This window comes from Acyrthosiphon pisum, chromosome A3, assembly GCF_005508785.2.
Source record: "Acyrthosiphon pisum isolate AL4f chromosome A3, pea_aphid_22Mar2018_4r6ur, whole genome shotgun sequence".
In the NCBI taxonomy this organism is placed as follows: Eukaryota; Metazoa; Arthropoda; class Insecta; order Hemiptera; family Aphididae; genus Acyrthosiphon; species Acyrthosiphon pisum.
This window is the reverse complement of record NC_042496.1, coordinates 29,518,099-29,542,306: the sequence shown is the minus strand read 5'-3', so window position 1 is coordinate 29,542,306 and position 24,208 is coordinate 29,518,099. Positions and strand designations below refer to the sequence as shown.

The window sequence follows — 24,208 nt, the reverse complement described above, 5'->3', positions numbered from 1 at the left end:
CGGGGTAACCCCGTACCACTCCACTCCGGTCATCTAAACTTTGAATATTTATAACTCATAAACTACTCACCCGAAATTCGATTTTCATGTATCAAAATACTAAAAAAAAATATTCTGCTTTGGAATATAAAATTAAATCCGAATGTTGTCATTCAAAAAAGTAAAAAACTTAAAAAATTATAAGGATAAAAAATATTTAAAAATATAATTTTTTAAGAAAAACATTGTTTTATAAGCGACTTGAAACTATGTAAAAAAATATTTTCAAAAAAGTTTACACTTTTTTAAATAATGAGTGTTCAATGATAAAAAAATCACTCGGTATATTATATCCGACACAACGTCAGCTACATCGAATATTATTAATTATGACTAGGAAAAAAACTATTGACTTGTAAATATGCAATGATGTTTTATCGTCAATACGAATACATTGGACATTAATAATAAAACTAAAGTAATAATAATATCGAATGACCTGGTCACGTAGTACGATGTGTTGTAAGGATACATGTCTCCTTTGACCGTGCACATTATCGGATCCACTTTGACAACTGCCTCGATCTCTTCTGGCGTGAACACTTTGTCCAGTTCGTTTTGCAATGAAGTTTGCAGGTCTAACGCTGAACATGAATCCGGAATGCATATTCCTAAATTCAATTTGTTTCGTTTCACTTTGTCCGGATAATCGCCCCACTGAAACAATAATATTATTTAGGTATTTAAAATTAATATCACACACAGGACGTGTTTTTGGTCCCCGTCAATAATTTATTTTCTAAAATGATAACTATACATAGACTGCTATAACTTTTATAATATTGGAGATGCGAAATTCAAATTTAACCAAAAATAATGAAAAATTCAAAGTATTTTTCGGCTTACCTAAAATTGAATCAAAATAAAAATGTAATTCATTGTTTTTTTATCTATTAAAATATTGAGAAAGTCATATCTGTTCAATATTCAAAACCACATTTAAAATTTTTACAGGTACTTACATATCATAAATATATTACGGTATGAAAACGCTTCTACAAGTCTACAAATTTATGTTACTAAATTGAAAACGTAAGTCCACTAAATCGAGTATCAGTTAAACTAGTAAGTAATAACACTAATAAGTAATAACTAATATCAATACCTAATAAGTATGTTATTATGTAGGTAGCTTAAGAAGTAATATTAATTTAATCTGATTTGGACGGAAACCTTTCTGACTACTGCAGTACTGCGTAATTATTCCCACTGGTTGGAAAAAAGATTTATTGTTCAATGGACAGGGAAAAAGATCAATTTTGAACAAATCAACCGGCCTAGAAAATTACACTTTCAGAGCAGGTGAAAAAAATAATATTATAGGTATAGGGCGTGTCTGTAGTCGCCGTTAATAACTTCTTTTCTAAAATGATAACTGTTATTAGGAATCCACAATTATTTTTTTCAAAATCAAAAATATTTTTTGGGTCTATGGTCTATCTAAACTAAAAAAAATAATGAATTCGTTGTTGTCGTATTTAGTGCAACTATTTAGTATCTATTTAAAACCTGCAGACAAGTGTATACGTATACAAAATAATATTATCTACAGTTATTATGATTTATACTTAAGTTCTATCTTTATTGTAATACCTATAGCATTATATAACACCTATTACTCATAAACGACAACTTCTTAAGAAACAATTTGATCATTATATTATGTGGGGAGACGTAGTTATAATATAATATTATTAATCTAACATTTTTTTTTATATATATAACAGTACTTTTGTTTTTAAAAAAAATAATTTAATAGTAGTATTCTAAAAGTATTCTAACTAGCGTACTCCGAGTATTGTTTTCCAGGCATTATTATTCCCAAAATCGTCTAGATTGTCAGTTCTGTTGAAACTGTAAACTCTGCCCATCGATGAGCTTAGATTTATTTCGGACAAGCAATACTGTCCCATCACAGGATAACGCACGTCCACGCATTCGTCGTAAATTCCCAAGTGATATTGGTTGCCCGCTAGTATGCCTGTCGGATATCGATTCCAGGACTCGGCCACTGAAAAAAATATAATGGTTCAACCAGACACATAAATATATGAGACTCCTTTACAATATTGCATGTATCATATGAATCGTGACTTATGAGTTTGCATACTATATAATATTATACACTAAGTGCACCATGTCAGAATCTAATTTTTTTTTTTGTTCTTTCCAAAATATGTTACCTTATCCAACTGTTTACAAAATTACAAGTGTTCCTCGACAAAAATGTTGTTGTTATGTTAGATAATTGCTAAAAAAATATTATTGGTATCTGTAATCATAACTCACATAAGTAGTGACAATAAAATTCAAGGACTGGAACCTTACCGGAACCTTACCGGAACCGATACTTTTACTTGACAAATTTTTTCACATAAATAAAAAACCGAGAAGAAACCGAAACCCAAATGTTAGTTTTTCTGGGAACTGAACCGGAACTGGAACCGAAATTTTGTTTTTGTGGGAACCGAATAGGAACCGAAACCGAAATTTTAATTTTACTGGGAACCGAATAGAACCGGTTCCGTAAAAATCATCAAGGTTTCAGTCCCTGCAATATATACTCATTACTCACATAAAAATCCATTTATGAATTTATAACAAGTAATAAACTAATAACCAACTACAAAATACAAATGCTATATTCAACAATACGGGAAACTTAATGTTAGGGGGCCTTGCTACGGTCATTATTTAAGTATCACACACTATTTTCAGTAGCTAATATTAAATGTGCAGTAACAAATTTAAAGGTATACAGTACTTGATTTCGGCTTTTATACATTTTTTTCTTTGATTAATATTCAATGTTGATTATTGAAAACTACTGATTAGCATATTATTGCAATCGTTTAAAATCCTTAACACTAAAAATTATACCGACTACACCATATTCGAAATTCGAATAAGTATACTAACCCAAGCTATTTCGTTTTTCATTTTAAAATGTTTAGTCATGTAGCCATATAGTCATATATGTATCAAGGACTTATAGAATATTGTCTTAGATTGTATTTATTATAACTAATTATTAATAAATAGCAAAAACGATTATGCAATGAAGTTATATGTGGTATAGTGCACTACTAGGTCTATGTTCATTATTTTAAAATATTTTGGTGTGGAATTAGGTGTGCAGTAGCAAAATATCAAAATTTTAGGCCCTGGGCAACATTTAGGGAATTTCTAATCTTGTCATAGCCGCCCGGGATCTATGTGTTAGTTGTAAATGATTATTAGTGTGAGTGAAATTCAATGCAGGTACCACTCTTGTACGCACGCATGAACATGTCAATAACTCGATAAAAATAAAAAATTTATATAAATTCACCATACCAATTTTACGACAACTTATTTATTGTTTTGACAAAATTAAAGCTAATTAACGTTGCTGATTTTGATTCTGAAAAAATATTTGAATCCGACAGAAAAATGTCTTTAGATCGTACAATGGTTGTACCTAATAGTATGGGTCGTACTAAAATTTTTGGTAATAATTGTACAATATAATCGGAGCGGGTACTCACTTTTGACCGCCCAACTGGTGTGGTTCCGCAAATTTCTGTCGTACATGTCGGATTGGGTCCGACAAGCAGCGCTGCCGACGTGCCGAATTGTGAAATTGGAGAGCGCCCGGTGAAACAGCTCAGATATCCACGGTCCCGGCAGACCATTCGCAATCGCAACTTCGGGAATTCGGTCGATTTTATCGTCCATGTTCATCACTGCGGGCATTTGGTCGACTTGACACTCCGTCGCCTCGGGAAATTGGTGGACTTGACAGTTGGACGATTGAGTAGCCAACAAAAGCGCCAGCAGTCCGACGACGACCACGGCCGACATTTTGATCCCTTTAGTATACAATTTATTTCTTCTCCACATTGTCGTTCCTCTTTCCTCTGTGATCGAGAAATTCTTCGTACCTGTCACAGAGCAGTTATACTTTTTCTTCTGCACGAAAAAAATTAAAAAAATTAATATTAAATAATACTTGGCTATAATATTAGTAATTATAAAATCATAATATATTTGCAAGAACTCTTATACACCAATATTATAATACGATTTTTGTCCAAACAACTATAGTAACAGCAATAAATATTGTAACTTGATCTCGCCACAAATCACTGAATAATGTCACATTAATTGTTGACAGAGTGACAGACTATTGTTAACAGACTTTTATAAGTTACAATTTTCGATCATAATTCTTTGTGTCATTTACGTGAACCAATTTCAAACTAATTCGGACTCAAATTCAACAGGTCATGTTAGTATCATATTTTATGTTTGATTATAGGTATCTATAATATATAATATAATATCTATAAATTTTAAAAATGGTGGTGGCTGGTTAAAACTACACGCATCATAATATAGTATATTGGTACCTACATAACGTAATACACGACCTATAATAAATTATAATTTATCGTATACCTACCTATATATATATATATCGATAATGTCTTTTAGTTTAAACTTATAAGATTTTTTCAAGCTTTGCTATTAGTAAATTCTAATTCTATAATAAAATTATCATTCAGTATTCACCACATAAAATAATATTATGTCACAGTAGGAATCTACTTGCGACAATGTAATAGGTATATAACATCATATAACAACTTCATACAAAAATAATAATATAATGTTTAAATGAACGCATTAAAAATAATAGAAATAATCTATTTCGATAAAATTTATTTTCTGTTTATACATTCTTAATAAATTCTTGGAAACCTTCGAGATAGCGCCACAAGTATATTTCTATTTTACCGCTCAGTTTTCAGGGTGCATCAAGACGAACTATTATAATAATATTATAATTTATTTTATTATATTATTACAACATCCTAAGGTTAGTCGTATATTTCAATATATGACAATTTCCATGAGATTTTTTTAAATAATGGTAAAGACGGCAACTTCAAAATCAGTTTAGCCCAGGTTTTTTAGTTCATTGATAATAAACAAAATAAGTTGTCTAAAATATAATTGTATATTATGGAAGTATAGATTTGTTGCTGCTCACTTTTGTGCATGATTTCATATAGACGATACTTTGCCAAATTGGATTTACATACCATCGTGAGCGGCTTGGAAAATATGTACTTAACGTCTAACGAATCTATAATAATATGACTAACAGTTTTTTGAAGAACCCCGGGGCCCCCTCGGCCATCATCGAGGAGCCTATCGATTGGACAATTACAACATACCAAGCTTCTCACCATGAACTAAGGAGAATAATACGATGTAGGTACCTATAGGAATATAATGTTCCATAATTCTAAATATTTACGGTTCAATTTTTTTAAGATAATATTATATTATAATAAGACATACGCACAACTATTTTAACTATTAATAAATATAATATTTTATTTTATTTTTATTTATTTATATTGTATAATATATAACTATTATTTATGAATTTCATAAGTTCGTGCGATGTTGTGGTATTACAAAAACATTAAATTGATTAATAACCCCATGATTAAATGTAAAAACAATCCAAGATGATGTGCAGGGGGATACCTCATTTTTGCGATTAACCAAAACTAACTATTAAATATACGATCGCGGATGATTGTTTGTTAGTCTTATATTTTCTTTAGCCAAATAAATAAATAACTATTATAATTAAAAGGTATGGAACTATATAATAATATGTTATAAATTATAAATACACTATACAACTATAATTATTTATTAGTTGTACCCACTGATTTATAGTTATATCGATCAAACATATTTACATATTATATAATATACTAAAGCTGTCCGACCTTCTACCGGAAGAAATTATTTTTTTATAATTTAATTTAAAAACATATGACTATTTTTTTGGCCATACAAATAATATAATATAATTACATGTTGTAGTTATTGTTATTGCTAATTTTTGAAAATTATATGTCCTACTCCAAACAAATAAATAATTAATAATTAATAATAATAATAACAATAATAAATAAACAAACAAACCGTTTTCCTTCGTCTCCAAAATCAAGTTAGATTCTTATATATATATATATAGGTAGATAATATTATTCACTGTGTACGTCTGCAAGTAACATCAGAATTTAGTACTTAGTAAGGCAGACTGCTAAAAAATAACTGTGATAAATCCATAATTTTTTGTTAATTGTTACTTATTTATTTAAATAAATAATCATAATATGCAAATATATAATAGGTATATATCATAAATATTTTTCAAGTGGGATCTCTTTTATGTAATATACAATTTATTATATCGATAACCTATAATTACCTAATAATAATATTTTAGATTCTGAGCGGAGCGATGTACGCATTGCTTTAACATAATGATGATGTGTGTTTTTTTTATTTTTTATCTGTGTTCACGATAATAATTATTAGTCGAAATAATGCTTCGATTTTCAAATCGAATCTAGTTGGTGCTTGGTTGGTCAAAATCCCATATTCCAATAAATGTTAGAGAAAAACAACAAAAAAATTAAGGAAAACCGGGAATTTTTAAGCAAAATCGGTTTTCGACAAAATTTATTTTGGTTTTTGGTGTAACTCTAAAACAAATGACCGTAGATACATACAATTTGCACTTGTTGTTTATATTAGCGTTTTGTATAAACAATACAATTTTCAAAATATTTTGATTTGTTTTGAACTGTTTACGGACATTTTCAGTTTCCAATTTTTTTTAAAGTTTTTTTTTTCTATAAATGTCATTAATATTGTTATTTGTTGGGTAAAAAAGCTTGAAAATATAATACAATGATAATTAATGTATTTAGTGAAGAGATAAACTCACAAGCTAGGAAGGTACCTACTATTCAGCAGAAGCATCCTCGATTTTTACAAACTCATTTCGAGTGGTATATTTTAGGTAGACCTACTATATTATAATAGACATAATATATGCAGAGTAATATCTACAACGGTATTTTGGCCAATTGAGCCAGTTGAGCAGATAAAAAATATGAAATGTTGAAAGGGTACAGCAATATTGGGCCACAGACTAGCACACTAGGTAAAATTATATGAGAGAGATCGGGTAGTCGTCGACTAGTCAGTCGTATTGCTGGCAGACCAATAATCACACCCAAAGTTTTTTTTTTCTATTTATTACAATTCCAATGTTTCAGCATATTGTTATGCATGCTATTACAAGTTTCCGATTACAATTTAATTACGGTTAGTCATTGATTTTCGGTTATTATATACAAACAGAGATATATTGCACGGGGCAGTGGGCACAGAAGTTTGTAACGCCAGCCCTGTCAAATCCACTAACAAGTATTGGTAGGTATTATGAAGTTCATAAATATAGTTAAATAATAATAATAATAATAATAATAATAATAATAATAATAATAATAGTTAAGTAGAGGCCCCAGTTACCGAGTGCAGTACTTGTTATAAATGTACGTTTTAAATAGCCATGTTACCTTACTCCTTTATGAAAAAATGTTATCAAAATATTTATAACTTAATAGAAGCTTTAAAATACATTAGACAAAATTACTACTTATAATATAAAGAATCGCTTTAAAACAAAGAAAACAGATTATTATACCTATTAGCTAAAGAAGATTTTATCAAAGAAAAAATGTTTGAATACAGTTCCGGTCAAATATCATAAGTAAAACAATAAAATTATCCTGAAAATCAAATGTACCTAATTAGTTTTTTAAAAGTATTTTTAAATTATACTTATTGTAGTTGACCTTCTTTTTACCATGGACGGAATTGGTGTTCGTATTTTTTTTTTTAACCGTAACTGAAATTGGTATAAAAAAAATTCTAGGGATGGATTCCGATGCATCTGGAAAAGGAATATAGGTGATCAACACTAATATTATTATAATTTATACCCGCAGACCGCAGTAAGTAATCAATAATAAATTACTAATCCAATCGATTAATCAATCTGTATAATAAATTAATAAACAATAATATAATGACGTTACGCTTGATTAGCATTGAAAAAAAAAATAATCACAATATGTTTATTTAGCCAGTACACCTATTGAACCTTGTAAAAGTAGCGGCGTATTTCCTGTTTATACGTATAGCTGCAGTAATATGGTAATATTATGATAAAATACAGCTCAGCTGTCATGGTTGCAAAAACTATGGCATCAAACGAACACAACTTATACGTGGATAATATTAGGTACGATTAAATAATTATAAACACATATTATCACAAATATTGATTGTGTTATATAATAAATATTAGGTAAGGCTCGAAATCCGCTGCATCGCCATTTCTCTTAATCTATACTTCTGCACTTTGCCCGATGCCGTCTTCGGGAATGCGTCCTTTTCGATAAATATGTGTTTGGGGATCTTGAAATGGGCGATCTGAGAATATAAAAATAAACGAAACCGTAACGGAGTTAGTACTAAAGTGCCTCTATCAAATAAAAAACAAGCCTCGGTCTAAAAACAAACCTTTCCTTTGCTGTACGCTTTTATGTCGGCTTCGGTGATCGTAGCCCCTTCTTTGACGATGACGCTGGCACACACTTCTTCGCCCATCCGATGGTCGGGTATACCGTAAACCTGCGATAAAAAACGATTATCCATCTGTAGTACTTGTGAAATATGTATAAAAAGAATATTATTAAAATACAATAATAACAATAGTACGCGGTCACGCGGTGCGCGGTGTGGTTTTTTTTTAGTACGACTTCAATCACTACGCCCAATATAATGTTCCGATATTAATTTTGAAAGCGAATTTGAATTTGTCACTAAATTATCTATGCTTTGACAATTTAGTTTTTCTAATTTTTATTTTTTTTTACTTATACATTCACTAACAAAAAGAGTAAAAATAGATCATATTCATGATTCAAATTTAAATACATTGATATAGAATATGAAAAATGTACGACAATTAAAGCATAGTAAATTTAGAGGAGAATTCAAATCTTCTTTCAAAATTAAAATCGGAAGAACCTTCTGATTGAAGCCAGAGGTAGTATTTTTTGAAAAAAAATGTTTGTCATTTAATAAACAATACATATATGGTGACATGTGCATGCGCGTAGGTAAAATTACAGACGTACATGGTACATCCATGGTCACTATGATGCCCCTATAAAACGTGATCAATACTACGAAATACGTACACTAATGTTCATTTACTTTCAACACATACACAAGACCCATATAAACAGAAGTATAAAATGCCTAGTTTTTACGGTTTTTACTCCTTAGAATTGATTACGCTCCAGCCCACTTAAGTCAGGGACTAGAACCTTACCGAAAAGAACTGGTTTTTGAATATTGGGAACCGATACCCTTATTTAAATTATATTTAAAAACCGTAACCGATACTTTTACTTGACACATTTTTTTTAACAACATTAATAATAACGTAATACCCATAGTCGAAAATAAATAATTATAATATAATACATCACAATTATTACGCGTCAAAAAAATGAATAATCTTCGGTATTGGTCTAAAAAATAAAGAAATAAGATTTACTCATAATGATTATAAAAATAATAATAATTTAATACCTATAATTAATATGGAATATTTATTGCACGTTAAACAAAAAACAAATTATAAGGTCATAAATTAAGTTTAAAAAATTGTCCAACATTAATAATAACGTTATACATAATGTAATCAAAAATATGCAATCGTGTTATATTTTTTCAAATATAAAAAATTAAAAAGTGCGCAGTCGTGTCATATTTTCTCAAATATAAAAAGGTAAAAAGTGCGCAATCGTGTTGCACCGAGGTTTCATTTTCTGGTTTAAAGACAACAGTTGACAATACAATCAATTATCAACTGTAATATATTTCATTGATCATAATATAGTTAATTGTACATTTACTTAAATTTGTCAATATGTATTAAACTATTAAGATCGTATTATTGTATTATAATATTATACTGTCAATATTTATCGAGTTCAAATATAAAAACTAGTTATTGAGTTAATACAATTATACTCCATAGTTGAAAATTATAGCATTGCCATTTGCCAATGATAAATTTGGTTTAGCTTAGCTTTTGTTATTGATTATAAAATATATTTTAAGTTATTATTTATTATCATATTGACTCTATATTAATAGGTATATTGATTGATAATTGATATAATGTATTGAAAAAATGCAATAAATGTACATATTTCATTGAAACTTATAAATTTTAAATGTATGCCGAAACTATATAGTACTAAGTAAAAAACTATATGCAGCTATCATAGTGTAGCGATGCTGGTGAATGATACAAAAGTAAAAATACATTTCAGCACGTATGATGTGCACATAAATTACAATACGTCCTACCTGGCATTAATATAATATATATAAAAACAAACAAATATATCTTTATATAACAAAAATTTGTTAGATAGTAAATATTATAAATTTTGTAATGTATTTTAATTACAAAATATTTTGCAAATCTAGGCGATTTTGACAAATTTTTCGACATTTAATCAAATTTGAATACTTAAAAAAAATATCTTCCTAAAATATTTGAATAAGTAACAAAAAGAATCTAGGAAAAAAATCATTATACTAACTGTGTAATTACTAATTTATATTTTTTTATTATTTCATAATATAATTTAGTGTTAATAAAATATAAGAATTATATTTGAAATTGTAGTGGTTTTTTTAAGGGTAGCAAAATATTTAATATAAAATATTAAAAATATAAAATTAGAGTCACGCTCATAAAAGTTTGGGAAACGATATAATATATATCTATACTTTACACTCATAAGTCGTAATATGTATGTATAATTACTTGAACTTGGGAAATCGACGGATGAGACTCCAAAAAGTATTCTATCTCTTTGGGAAATAAGTTTTCACCACCGCGGATAATCATTTCTTTTAATCTGCCAACGTGATTGCCATATCCGTCTTCGTACAAAACGAATTGGTCTCTAAATACGGCCGTAAAACAATATAAACATCGCGGTATCATAATACGAGATTACACTGAGCTTACAACTTATCAGCACATAATAAAATACAATTAAATTAAACACATGCTATATATAGAGATTGATTCTTTTATCCACAGACAAAATCGTATGGATTACAGGACAAAAGAATCACACCGTCTTTGAATAGACAATAATATAGTTTACCCCGTGTGTAGCCACCCGTTCGAATCAATTGTTTCCTTTGTTTTCTCTTCGTCGTTAAAATAACCGTTCATGTTCAGATACCCGCGAATTAACAATTCCCCAGGAGTCCCGAACGGTACCATATCGCCATTTGTATCGATCACTTTCGCCTAGAATTGTACAACACACGTGGTCATCATATATTTTTCACATAATAACAACGATCGAGTATTCGAATGATCGAATATATAGTCTTTATATCAGTGGCGTCATTTGTGGGAGGGGGGGGGGGCAGGGTGGGAATTTGCAATATGGGGCAGCTGTCAGACCAGGTATGGACTATAGTTTTGGGCCTTCATATAGTAGCTAATAGGTAATATATTTATGTATCCTTTTACATATGCATTAATCATTTAGTTATTGTTATCTCTCATAAAAATGGGTTACTTATACCTATATTATGCTAACGATAGTAACTTTTAATACTAACTAATAAGTATAAAATTATATAAGAAGGCTATTTGTATTGAGATAAAAATGCAATTGTAATGTAATGTAATTGTAAGCGAGCGGTTTTTTTTACAGTTTTATTTTGGACTGGTCAAAAATGTTACTCCCTCCACTCAAAAACTGAATATATATATACTATGCTATATAATAGTACCTACAGTAAAGTTATTCATTTAAATTATGTAAGTACACAGTATACTTAACACGTTTGCGGTTTGCATGTGGGGGTGCAGGTGGCCGGAAGGGGATGTTGGAGAGACTGTATGATAGGTTACAGCTGGTAACTTATAATAAATGTAAGAAAACCACCTTTCCAAATATGGTTTAATAAATAATAAGGTAATTATAATTATTTATTATACCCCCTCCCCCCCCTATTGTGAATCTGTGTCATATTATATATAAATATTGACGGACATCATACTGACCTCCACGTGATCTTGTATGAAACCCATCGTCGACTTAATTCGTTCATCTGAATCGTCTGTGAAATTTTGAAATGAACAGGGACTGGTTTCTGTCATTCCGAACAAAGACTAAAATTATTGAAGAATTCAAAAATTATGTAAAGTTGAACGAATAAGTTATATTATTAATTAATAATATTGGTATACATAATTAATTGCCACGACAATAATGTTGAATCAAAAAAAAAATTATTATATAATTAATTTTAAAATACCAATATTTTAGCGCGTGGAAACATGTTCTTGAACTTGGACATCAAAATCGGAGAACACGGGGCACCTCCTGTTATTGCGATCTTCAAGTCGTTATGTTGTAGTTCTGGTGGAAGTTTTTCGAAAGCGGACATGGTGTCCACATGTACCGTTGGCGTACCAAATATGAATGTACATCTATATAATAATAACCCATTTATAATACATACATTTTATATTTATTTTTAGAACATTATTTAGGTAGGTACTACGTATTTATTATCTTTTTACAGACCTACTCATTTTATAATGCGTTAACACTTTAATAATACATTATACTATATAGGTAAATATTTTTTTATGAATGTTGTAATAATTTTACACGTTCTATCACAGTTGAAGCTGTGCCGTCGTAAAAATTACTAACATCAATATAACAACAACAATATTATTAATTCTATATTATATATTATTATATACGATGAATAATAATCTGTTAAAAGTTCATTAGGAAAATGAAAATGAACTATTTACAATATATAATACATAAGCTTTAGTAGGTGTACAATCGCTTTCTAACTAGGTAACTTAGCATTCGTGTCTCCCTACGACTACGTCTGACTACGTAATATGTTTATTATCCCATAACTTTCATCTCGCCACTTCGATTTAGATGAACAATTTTTAATATCCCTTCTAAATGGTACCTTAGATGCTCCCAATTTACTTGTTGAAATTCCATTCAAAGTTTCTACCTTTAGAATACAAAACCACCTAGCCCAGTTATATATCTAGTGTCGTATATCACCACTCTTCTGTATGGTTAGAATCATTATCAAACACAGAATGCTCAGCGAGGTTATAATCATAATGCTCCTTAGTTGTTTTAGCTACGTTTTCTGGCTATACTCCGGCTATACTCTGGCTATCACTTGTACCAAGGCGGTAGATTTATATCAATCCACCTTGACTAGCACGCTTTTTCTTATTGTTATTGTTATACAATATAGCCATTGTTATTGGTAGGTACTCAATTATTATTGCCACCATACGTCCATATATTTATCCTTGTTAACTACCAATTGGCGTAAAATAATAAATAGGTAGGTATTTGTATAAAATAAAAATAAAATAATATAATATAATATGTATATAAAAAAAAAAATAATCCACACATTAGCTTACTTTTCTTCCGTAAGAACATCAACCGTAGCTTTCGGATCGAAGTGGGCAGACGGTAAATAAACTGTTGATTTGGTAACCAAAGGTGCGACGACAGCAATGGATAAAGCAAAAGCATGAAATAGAGGCATTGGACAGCACATTTTATGTAATTTACCCTAAACGTATAAAATACTCTTAGTATCAGCAGATGGGTAAGTAATAATATAATATTTACAACCAAAATCGATAACAAAATATTTCTAATAATTACTTCGTTTACATCATCATAGATCCCTAAACGCTTCATGATAAAGTAGGCGTTGTTAATTAGTCCAAAGTGATTCAACAATGCTGCTTTTGGCTTGCCAGTGGTACCCTAAAAATAATTTCACCAATTCATTTTTGGATGCATTTTATTGCACGGACGGTTGACGGACAGTTTCATTACAATTTTGTTAAGAGTAATATTTCTTAGTAAATATTGATTTATTATTTATAGCTAGAAATGCACCCTGTGACACAACGCTAAGCAAAAAAAAAAATTATATTAGGTACTATGAACTTAGAAGGCATTATTAAATGTATTACTTATTTATAACTGTGCATGTGTATGTTCATATGGAGTAATAGGTACATAGAATTTTGATAGTTTATAACATTATATGTATGGCATTAAAGACTATCTGATTTTAGAAAATATGGACGATGCATTTTAACATTTGTGTTCATAATAAAAAAAATGTTTTCATTAGTAAAAAGAATACTTTTACTTATTGCCAAAAAAGTTCCACTGTAAACGCTATTGAATGGAAAGTCTGATCGTAGAAGTTAAACGTTGTGTTAGAAATGTATAGATCAATAAGACATTATATTATTATGTATTAAAAAATCAATGTATTATAGCATAGATAGGTATAATAAAAGCCTAAACAGGTCATTGTTTTGCTCACTGAAGTAAACTGAATATTACATCCTTCGTCTGGCTGAACTTTAGGAATACTGTAATTTGTATTGGACCCCAAGTCCAAGAACGTTTGTAAATTAAAGGCACCGCTGTAACATAAGTTATTATATGATATTAATTATTACTATTCAATATTATCTTCAGCTTACGAATATACATATAGGACGAATAGGTAGGTAGTTCAGTTATTGATCAAAAAATCAATTAATGTACCTAATAATATGCAATTGCTAACTTTACTTTAAAGAGTTTTCGGAATAAAAAATAACCGATTCCAGCGTGGGCAACTTTTTCGATTTAACCGGCGTATTGGGCGGTCGCTTCCAAATGTCCGCATCGACCTTCTCCAATATTTCGGGATAGTTTTGGGTCTTGAACTTCTCTAAAGTCACCAAACACTTCACTTCAGCCAGCGTTAAGCTGTGTTTCAGTTCGTCGCTCTGATAAGCTGGATTGACGTTTACCTACAATCATGATATACATATATGTCGAATTTAGCGATATTATATTATCACCTACTTCGACGACTATAACGAACTGTACTGATAACAGTTTTCGTCGGTTGCGACCATAGAGTAATGATACTCTATGGTTGCGACTTACGAATAAAGTATTATTATCAGTTAATACAATTTGAGAACATGGATCACGAGTGTACTTACTTACGTCATAATATTATAATATAAATTATGAAATTATATTTATAGTATTATATATTTATATGATATCAAAATCAGCAAAATAGTTTTAAATACCTACACAATAATTAATATATAATGTAACCTATACCTATACCGGCTACCAGCCATGTGCCGATTTAAAAACCTCTACACACAATAAAACCGTTACAACTTGGGAAAACTACTGGATTTATTGAAAATGTTAAATAAAAATTAAAATTGGTAGGTACTCACTACTCATACCCGCACCCCCCACATGGAATAAACTTAATCGATATTATATATTGCTATCACCGGAATGTGGATCGGATGTGCTGAAATATACATTTATGATTAGGTAACGGACTTTATTGTAATAAAAAAATCAAATATGTAAAAAAAATTTTTAATATGTACCTAGCAAAATTTGGCGACGATTTGGTCGCAAAATGTTTTTGTACTCACTGAAAGAATAAGTTCCACATCGACTGATGTAATATGGACATAGGTACTTTATATTAGCTACATCAAGTGGTGTGAATTCAACGTCTAGTGATTATGTGGGATTTAGTCCTATATATATATATATATTATTAGCTCAAATTATTTTCATATTTTTAATCCGTCATTTTTCCCGAATACATAATATACATATTTTTCTTTAAGGAGCCTCGCTACTGCTATTATTAAGCTGCAACATTTAGGCAATTTCTAACCTTGTCTTAGCCACCCGGGCTAATTCAACCAAATTTACGAAAACTTACTTATTGTTTTAACAAAATTAAAGTTAGTTAACGTTGTTTAATTTTAATTCTGATAAAATATTTAAATTCAGCAGAAAAATGTATCTAACTTGTACGACACACTCCGTTTTTTTTATTAAATTAAGATTTTAAAAAATCATATTTTCAAGTTTTCAATTACAGTTCACAATAATACGAGATTCAATTTTTACTAAGTGTTCCATACAATTTAGAGACAATTTTCTGTAGAGTTCAATTTTTTTTTCAGAATCAAAATTGGACAACGTAAACTAACTTAAGTTTTGCCAAAAATAAAGGTTTTTTGGTCTAAAATGTACGGTAGTAGTGAGTCTCCTTAACTAAATGTCCTATGTGTCATTGTACTTTTTCTAATTTATATTGTGCTTCTTCAACAATGCATAAGCTTTCTGACAAGGAAAATAATATAAAAACATTTAGAGTCTCCTGTTGTTTTATCGTATTTACAAAAGAACCAAAATTCGCAGGCGCAATGTAATCTAAATTATTATTTAAATGAACATTTTCCATCAAATTATTAGCTTTATTACTAACGGTGGTAGTTTCGGTAATTTCTAGATTTGAAATTATTTGTTTCATTTTTTCTAAAGGTTTGCAATAATATTTGAGTGGCTTCTAACCATATACCTACCCCATCTAGTTAAAATAGACTCTGAAAGTCTTATTTCTTTTAAGTACCTACGCAGCTATCTTATTATTTAATAAACTTGCAACTTTAGGCATTTCAAACATTAATTTAAAAAACGAAACAAATTCGATGTACGAAGACAAAAAAATAACAGCTATAAATAGCCTATAATACGAATTTCTTCTGAGCTAGAGACTGGACACAAAATTATACTGAAATGTTACCTATAGGTGGCTAAGTAGGTACTTATCGACAACGTATATAATAGCGGCATGTCAGCATATAAGTACGTAAATGTAATTTAGATAACATGGAGTATATATTTAAGTAGTTTTTAAAATTATTATCTTGTTATTTTAGGCTATCATTACCTTTTTAATTTATCAACGACGTATTTAATAGTGGCATATCGATACGTGTATTATAATGGACGCCGTTTAGATCAAGCAGATAACGTTTGTCGTCAAAAATCAAAGAAAAAAATCAAAACAAATTAAATTAAAAAATAATAAAATATTACAAGATATGCAAAAAAAAAATTGGGTTTGTTTAGCTAATTCCAATAAAAATATGTATTTACAATAAAATCCGTTTCCTATTTACGAATTATGATACTTATTACATTTTTTAAATTTCATACGCCTACACAACTAATTAACAAACATTGCTACGTATCAAAATAATATCATAGACGACGTGGAAAAATTTCGAAGACGTTCATTAACACGTAGGTACAAACAAAAACGGTAAGCGAAATTGTTTTTAAGTATATTGTCTTGGCGTGGATTGAAAAAAAAAAACAATTGGGTATTTTGTAAAAAATTGAAGTTCATTGAAATACCTAAAAGACACTGCAGCAGCACTAGCTACACAGAATAAGTCATCACAATCAATTTGTTTTTTTCCGAAATGATATTCTTAAACATTTATACCATACACTTTCGTTCTTAATAATTTCAAATCAAACAAAGAAAAAAAATCGATAAATACTTACCAAAATCAGTCCCAGGCGAGCTGTGGCGATAATCACAGAATAGTAAAACGCGCAATTGGGCATCCATATTCCTACTCGGTCCCCGTGCTGGAGGCCAAGTGCATTAAAGCTCCTGCAAAGCTTATCCACCTGTAGAAAAAGAAATTTGAATCAATTATAGCATACGAGTTAACAGCATTATAATAGTAACAGAGTACAAAATATTTTTCTGCGTGTTGCGCGTCGTAATAATTATTGTAGGTACACGTCATAATCGGGTGTAATAATGATAAAAATATATAGGACAAATCATAGTAATATTATATATATAAGTACTGTCACTTTCGGCGAAACCTATAATAATATAGGTAATAAAATTGTATTTTTTAGTTTTCGCTGACCTCGGAATCCATGGCGGCGAACGTGTATCGTTTGTTCTCGTGTCGACTGACCAGGAACTCTCGGTCCGGAGTCTGTTGCACGGCGTCATTGAAAATTCCTCCGATCGTATAAGCTCTGAGCGGATCACTCGAGGCCCCGCACACGTAGCTGTACTTCGACCAGTGATGATTATTCCTCCAACATTTATGGTGACTGCAGGAAAACGCAAACGACGATGAATAATGGGAGACATAATTATTGTACGATATTATTACAAGACTATATAATAATAATAATATTGTTATATTGTATATTGTTGTGTTATGTATGGTTATTACGCGCGGTGTTGTAATATACGTCTTGTAATATAATATGTAGGAATTATTGTAGGCGTGTTCTGATTTTTTTTCCGAAATAATGCATTGAAGTACAGTTCACACAAATTTCATTTTGTTTGATATACTTTAAATGTATGATAATATACTAAAGACGAAACACGAGACTATATTATAATAATAATAATTATTGTTCTTGATCTTATTTTTTTTAATTATGATGTGTTTATTTTTCATCATTTTAAAACGTATACCTACATACCTACAATTATAATATACCTATAATGAAATAGGTACACCTTATTTTGGTGTGGTTCAAAAATCAAAGTGGTTTTCATTCATTATATTATAATATCATGGCTTGAAATACGCCGTATGCCGTATTACACACTTGGAAGCTCTGTAGGTCATGACTCATGGCCAATCGTGCGAAAATGACCTAGTTGCGTGCTAAACCTGGTTTGTATATATAAATATATATTTATAATATACTTTATATACTTCTCCAGTTTTTTAGCCGAATAAAATAACCAAAGGGCTAGAAAAAATCGGAGGGTGAACGCGTGACAAGTGACCTACCCTCTACAGTCTGTATTACACTTTAGTGCTGCACCTTGATATTCGTTTTTGTGTAGGTATGCAATTAAAACAAATAAAACACGATATATCCAGTCGAATTTTCGTATTTTGCCATATTACTTTGAACTAGTGCAGTTGCACTGTCCAAATTGATATTGCAATTTATTATACAAAACGTACAAAATACTTAAATACAAATGTATTTATATTTTACATTGTCAATGTTATTTTATATATTAAATAGCATTACGTGTGATACATATATTAATAAAAATAATAAAACCTTTTCTAAATGTTTAAACTTTGAAACGTATATTGTAGGTACGAGATAGACAAAATAAATAATAATATTTAGTATTATTTTATTTTGTATTTATTTTATATTATATCAACGATATAGTAAACACAGTCTTTATAGTTAATTGCAATAATGGGTATAGGTACTTACATTTTATGTCCATTAAGAGTACGTAGTCCTTTCAGGTTTCTTATTTTAAACAACGAGCTATTTGTCATCTTATTAATTCCAGTCACTTAGCTCACGTGAAATAAAATCATTTAAACCACGTAACTATATTGTATTACTTTGTACATTAATACTTATACAAAATAATTAGTATTTTACCTATTGAAGTTATGTGTATATTAGACGTTCTGAAGTTGATTAACAACTGTCAGTCATATTTAAAAATCTGACGATAATTTATCATGCTGTTATATAATAATATAATACCTATATATTATCAGTGATATTGAAAATAAAATGCACAATAAATAAAATATGGTTTAACACTGTATATAGAAAGAAAGAACTGAACAAATTCGACCGTGGGAGAGGGACAAGATCGTTGAACGTTTATTGTGATTGGTTGTCAGAAAATTAAAAAAAAAGTTATATAATTTATTTTATTAAACGAGATACTTTGGTATATGTTTACGATACCTTTAACATTTTTATACGACTCAACAAAAATAAAAACATAAACGATAAACAATAATTATTATACAGTTCTGACCGAATTTTATTTTATATGCGTTTATTGAAATGAGTTTAAGCGCATTCAACTACGACTACTGTAAAATAAAGAATTTTAATTTTAAGATTTATTCATATTAACAACGGTCAACGAAAATAGAATTAAGTAACAAGACTTTAATTCAAAACACAGTATTATTTTGCAATTTAAATTGAATAATTCATCAAGACTTATTAAAATGTAGCAGTCTGTCAATCCCCCACTCTACACCACAAAAGTTGATCTATATGAATATTTATAATATATTTCGTCATGGGAGCCATTTCCATTTACATTATTCCCGGTTCGAACTGCAAACGAAACGAATCATCTTATACAAACAAGAGCTGATACTATTAGGATGGACAATTCTGAAAACGTGTGGAAATTCTAATGAATCATACAGAAACCGAACGGATTATAGTTTACGCATCATATTATATTATGGCAAGTTAATGGCGAATTTAATTTTAATATTTAAATTTTTCGATAAATGTCTGTTTAAAAACAAGGTTTCAATTGAGATATGTATATTATGTACATACATAATATTTCCATAATGCCATTATTATTATACGGCATTGATACTATATTGGTGAAAAAATTCAATGGGGGCAAAAAAATGATAAACAAACAATTAACATGGTATTGGTACTAAATAACAATTTATCCCAAAACATATTTATAACTGTTAATAATGATATTACATTTAAATTGAATTCAACTTATAAAATAAATAATTAGCTTTTTTAATTTTTTCAGTATATTAAACAATTTTAAACACTCAAAATGTCACTGCTATAATTGCTAAATAAAATAAATTGGCAAGTATGGAAGATTATACGAAAATGGGAGATTCCACAGAAAGGTAACTTGAATAATGTAATAGAAATTTTGAATAATGAATTATAGCTCTTGGTCATAAGATAAAGATTTTTGAGACACCGGGACGTTTGGATACCTTAGAGTCTAGGCCCTACGGACCACTGTTTCTCAGCCTGTGGGTTGCAATCCCATAGATAAGGGAATAGGAATCACGAGGGTTAGAGTTAATTGAACGCTTGTGTACCAAAGAAAAATGTAATTTATAATATTTTTAATTACAATTTTAATAATTTAATTTAATATGATTGTTGTGTTTGTTAATAATAAGCGTGTGCTATATTATATATGTGATTAAATATTTGTAACTAGTGAACCTAACCTAACCTAATCTAACGATAATTAGTCTCAAATTAGTATGTATTACAAGACGGTCGTGAGGTGATTGACTTTAATGTTGACCTATTTCAGGGGTCGCGACATTAAAAAGGTCAAAAAGCGACGCCCTAGACAATAGTCCATATTATAGGTACACCTATAAAATATGTGCGGTTTAAGGTAAAATGTATAACTGCAAGTTGGCATCCATATTAACAAGTAAATAGATAAAATTAATGGGATACTATATACTTGGTATATGTCATGAATATTTTGTTGGCATTCCTAGTGTTCGATAACAATGAATACCTAATCGGCTAATCGACAAACCATTAGCTGTTTGACTTTTAAAAAAAAATTTACATTTCATTATTCCCCACAAAAATCTACTTTAGAAAGGTTTCATCAGTAGCTTAGTAGTATAATATATTTTAGACATATAGCCATATATGTGCTTACTCTGAACAAAATTACTCTTTTTTCTGCTAAAAATATTAACTGCATATAATATTATTATAGTGATAAATAACTATCATCATAATATGTTCTATATACCATGATTTTATTATAATATATTTTTAAATTATTATATTATGTAATAGATATTTTATTGTATTTATAATAATACTGTCATATTTATGTAAAAAAATACATAAATCTAGATACGTGTATGTATGATAACAAAAAATATTTACAGAAAATTTTTTTTTTGTAGTTAATTTATGGTATTCTGGGGAATTCCTGGAACAGGAATAACTGTTCGAAAGAGTTTCCGGGAGCTCTAACCCTAGATGATACAGTGCTACAGCTGGGTGGATCACTGGAGATGGTAGGTATATTTATAGATATAGGAAAGAACTTGTCCTCACTGACTGTACATTGATTCATCATCACCTAGTCGAAACCACCGAAGCTATGACATTTGGTTTTAGTTTCGTTTTATGATGTTAATACCCACTAAGAAAGGAATTTCCAAAACTGGCATTTTAAAGAGGTCTTTAAACCAAGATTTTGAAATTCACGGTGGAACTTGAAATTTTTTTTTGTTTAGAAATGGTTGCCATTGGTTGCTTCACATTATAATTATATTAATAGCAAAGATAAGTTTTTTAATTTTTCGCCCAAAACCATGCATCAATTCGTCACGTTTACATGGTGTCAATTAAATAGAACCATATACCCATCTTAAAACCAAACATGAATGTTTGTAGCATATATGTATACAAATAAAACTACTGAATTGATTTTTCCGAAAATTTCAGATATGGTTTTTAAATACATCAGAAAAGTTTAGATACTAGCTTAAAAAATATACAAAGAGCTAAATCTAATCCACGATTGCCCATCTTTATCAAATTAATTCACAATGCTATATAGGTATTATAGGTACATTGACGCCGATTTTCCCGTGAACTGAGATACACTCAAACCGAGATACACATGTATTTTATAGTTGTTCATTTTTGTAGGGTCTTACAGCTATCTACCACATAATATCAAAGGTTTAAAACGGAAGAACTTTATGCAAATCCACAGTTTTTGACCAATTTTTAATAAAATGTTCGTCAATAGATTCAGCCAGATCCGTCGTGTCATAGGCTACATTTTATTAATTATTTTTTACTTTTGAACATATAAATGTTGAATATAGTTGACACACGAGAAACTATTATTATTTTATTTATATATTATGTTGTTGTTATTGGTTACAGAAAATAAAATAGTTAAAAATAACTCAAATAATTAGGCAACGCCCAAAATTCAACCCACTAAGGGTTTAGGTAGGTATATACCTATAATATGTCACTAAAAATATAAGTATGAAATTTGTTCAGCAGTTTCGTATTATAATACTCAATAAGAAAGGATTTTCCTAAATTGTAAAAAGGGTGTAAAAATGAAAAACGTTATTTCTAGGTTTTTCGGAAGAGGGTAAAAAAGGCAAAAAATATTATATTTGGTAGGATTTACTGCCACCTCTATCGTACCACATCCTGCCTGCAACCAGGGGGTCTCATTATTTATATATAAATTATGGTTATTTTAGCCCCAAAATGCAGTACCACAAATTGTATGTATAAAATGGTATTACCACATTAGCACGAATAAAATGTATCAATTTAAATTTTGGTGTGTTTGTATATCACCATAACGTAATTTATTATGTTACAAAGACATCGTAAGACCTCATAACCTTTTAGAAGAGTACCCAGAAACATCTATTTTTAATAAACCAATGTGATAATAATTATTAATTTATAATATTATTAATGCTAATGATTTAAAGACAATATCTAAACAAGACAAAAAACTCCACACGGGTGAAGCGGGTAATTCAGCTAGTGGGTACCTATAGGTATATAATATTATGTATATATTTTAAACTCAGTTTAAACAAAGATTTCCTAGTTGTTTCTTATTAATTTAATATTAATACTTAGTCAAAGATGATGTAATTGTTATATTTACTGAACAGAATTTAAATAAATTGTTACGAAAAAAACAAATTTTCCATACGTAACCTATAATATAAGTGCTCGAGAATTTATAGTACTTACCTAGTATCTAGGTATATAAATTTATTTGGCGATAACCAAGTTCAACAAAAAATTAGCAATGTATCTCCAAGGACCAAATTATAGGACCTACAATATAACAATAAAACATGTAAGAATAAATATAATATTATAATTATTGAACACAAACCAATAAATTATGTTTGCTATTATTTTTTATCTAACAGTTTATAAAAGGTTATTTTATTTATTTTTATCATTATATTATACCTACATAATGGGTGATTATTTTAACACTAAACACACATTTTATCGAAAAGTAATAACGTTATCAAGTTTTTTTTTTTTGTAAAATGTATAACCATCACGAACAATTTTTAAAATACTTAATACTTTTTACAACTCTTTATTGTCATTATCTTTTTTAACTTTTTAATTTTTTTTAAAGAAACATAAATAATATTTTGTATTTTTATGTTCCCAAGAAAAATATATTTCCAGCATTTCTTTAAAAGATCGAATTCCGTAAAAGTCGGTGGGTAGTACATTAGTTATAAATTCACGATTATTCAAAGTTTAGATGAACAGAGTTTCAAAGTAGTTGTTGCAAGGCACAATTTATACATGTTATGAGGACCTTTCTGCCCCTCTACTTTAAGTACATGTAAGTGATTAACCACTCGTTCGAAATTCCA

General features: G+C 29.2%; 2 protein-coding genes across 4 annotated transcripts in view; both read right to left on the bottom strand.

The window, feature by feature from the left end:
- The window catches only part of LOC100575381 (nose resistant to fluoxetine protein 6), a 16,672-nt gene extending 10,493 nt beyond the window's left edge, over window positions 1–6,179 (bottom strand). For 2 of the 3 annotated variants that reach the window (XR_001680015.2, XM_016806963.2), the window contains exons 1-4: window positions 6,031–6,179; window positions 3,567–3,990; window positions 1,830–2,050; window positions 479–696 (exon numbers count right to left, since the gene is read on the bottom strand). Coding sequence is in view for 1 of the 3 variants with exons in the window: in XM_016806963.2 (XP_016662452.1) it covers window positions 479–696; window positions 1,830–2,050; window positions 3,567–3,921 (794 nt within the window). In the remaining 2 variants the exon portion in view is untranslated. The remainder of the gene's footprint in view (window positions 1–478; window positions 697–1,829; window positions 2,051–3,566; window positions 3,991–6,030) is intronic. The other variant, XR_001680016.2, reaches the window with a different exon arrangement.
- A 1,768-nt stretch (window positions 6,180–7,947) lies between these two features.
- LOC100162568 (acyl-CoA synthetase family member 2, mitochondrial) lies at window positions 7,948–19,860 on the bottom strand. Its single transcript, XM_016806964.2, has 14 exons — window positions 19,407–19,860; window positions 19,230–19,314; window positions 17,888–18,080; window positions 17,508–17,636; window positions 14,685–14,908; window positions 14,431–14,533; window positions 13,752–13,856; window positions 13,502–13,656; window positions 12,340–12,514; window positions 12,086–12,193; window positions 11,169–11,317; window positions 10,820–10,961; window positions 8,488–8,598; window positions 7,948–8,397 (listed from the first exon to the last, which is right to left on the bottom strand). The coding sequence occupies exons 2-14, from the start codon at window positions 19,295–19,297 to the stop codon at window positions 8,269–8,271; spliced, it is 1,791 nt and encodes a 596-aa protein (XP_016662453.1). The 5' UTR covers window positions 19,298–19,314; window positions 19,407–19,860; the 3' UTR covers window positions 7,948–8,268.
- Between the last annotated feature and the right edge of the window lie 4,348 nt (window positions 19,861–24,208).

Excerpts from the sequence above, each read along its gene's own strand:
- LOC100162568 (XM_016806964.2), bottom strand. The coding sequence starts at position 19,297 with ATGACAAATAGCTCGTTGTTTAAAATAAGAAACCTGAAAGGACTACGT. Across the intron at positions 13,657-13,751 it reads TCTATGATGATGTAAACGAA|GGTAAATTACATAAAATGTG; the intron begins GTAATTATTAGA and ends TTATACGTTTAG. Across the intron at positions 12,515-13,501 it reads GATGTTCTTACGGAAGAAAA|ATGTACATTCATATTTGGTA; the intron begins GTAAGCTAATGT and ends ATTATTATATAG.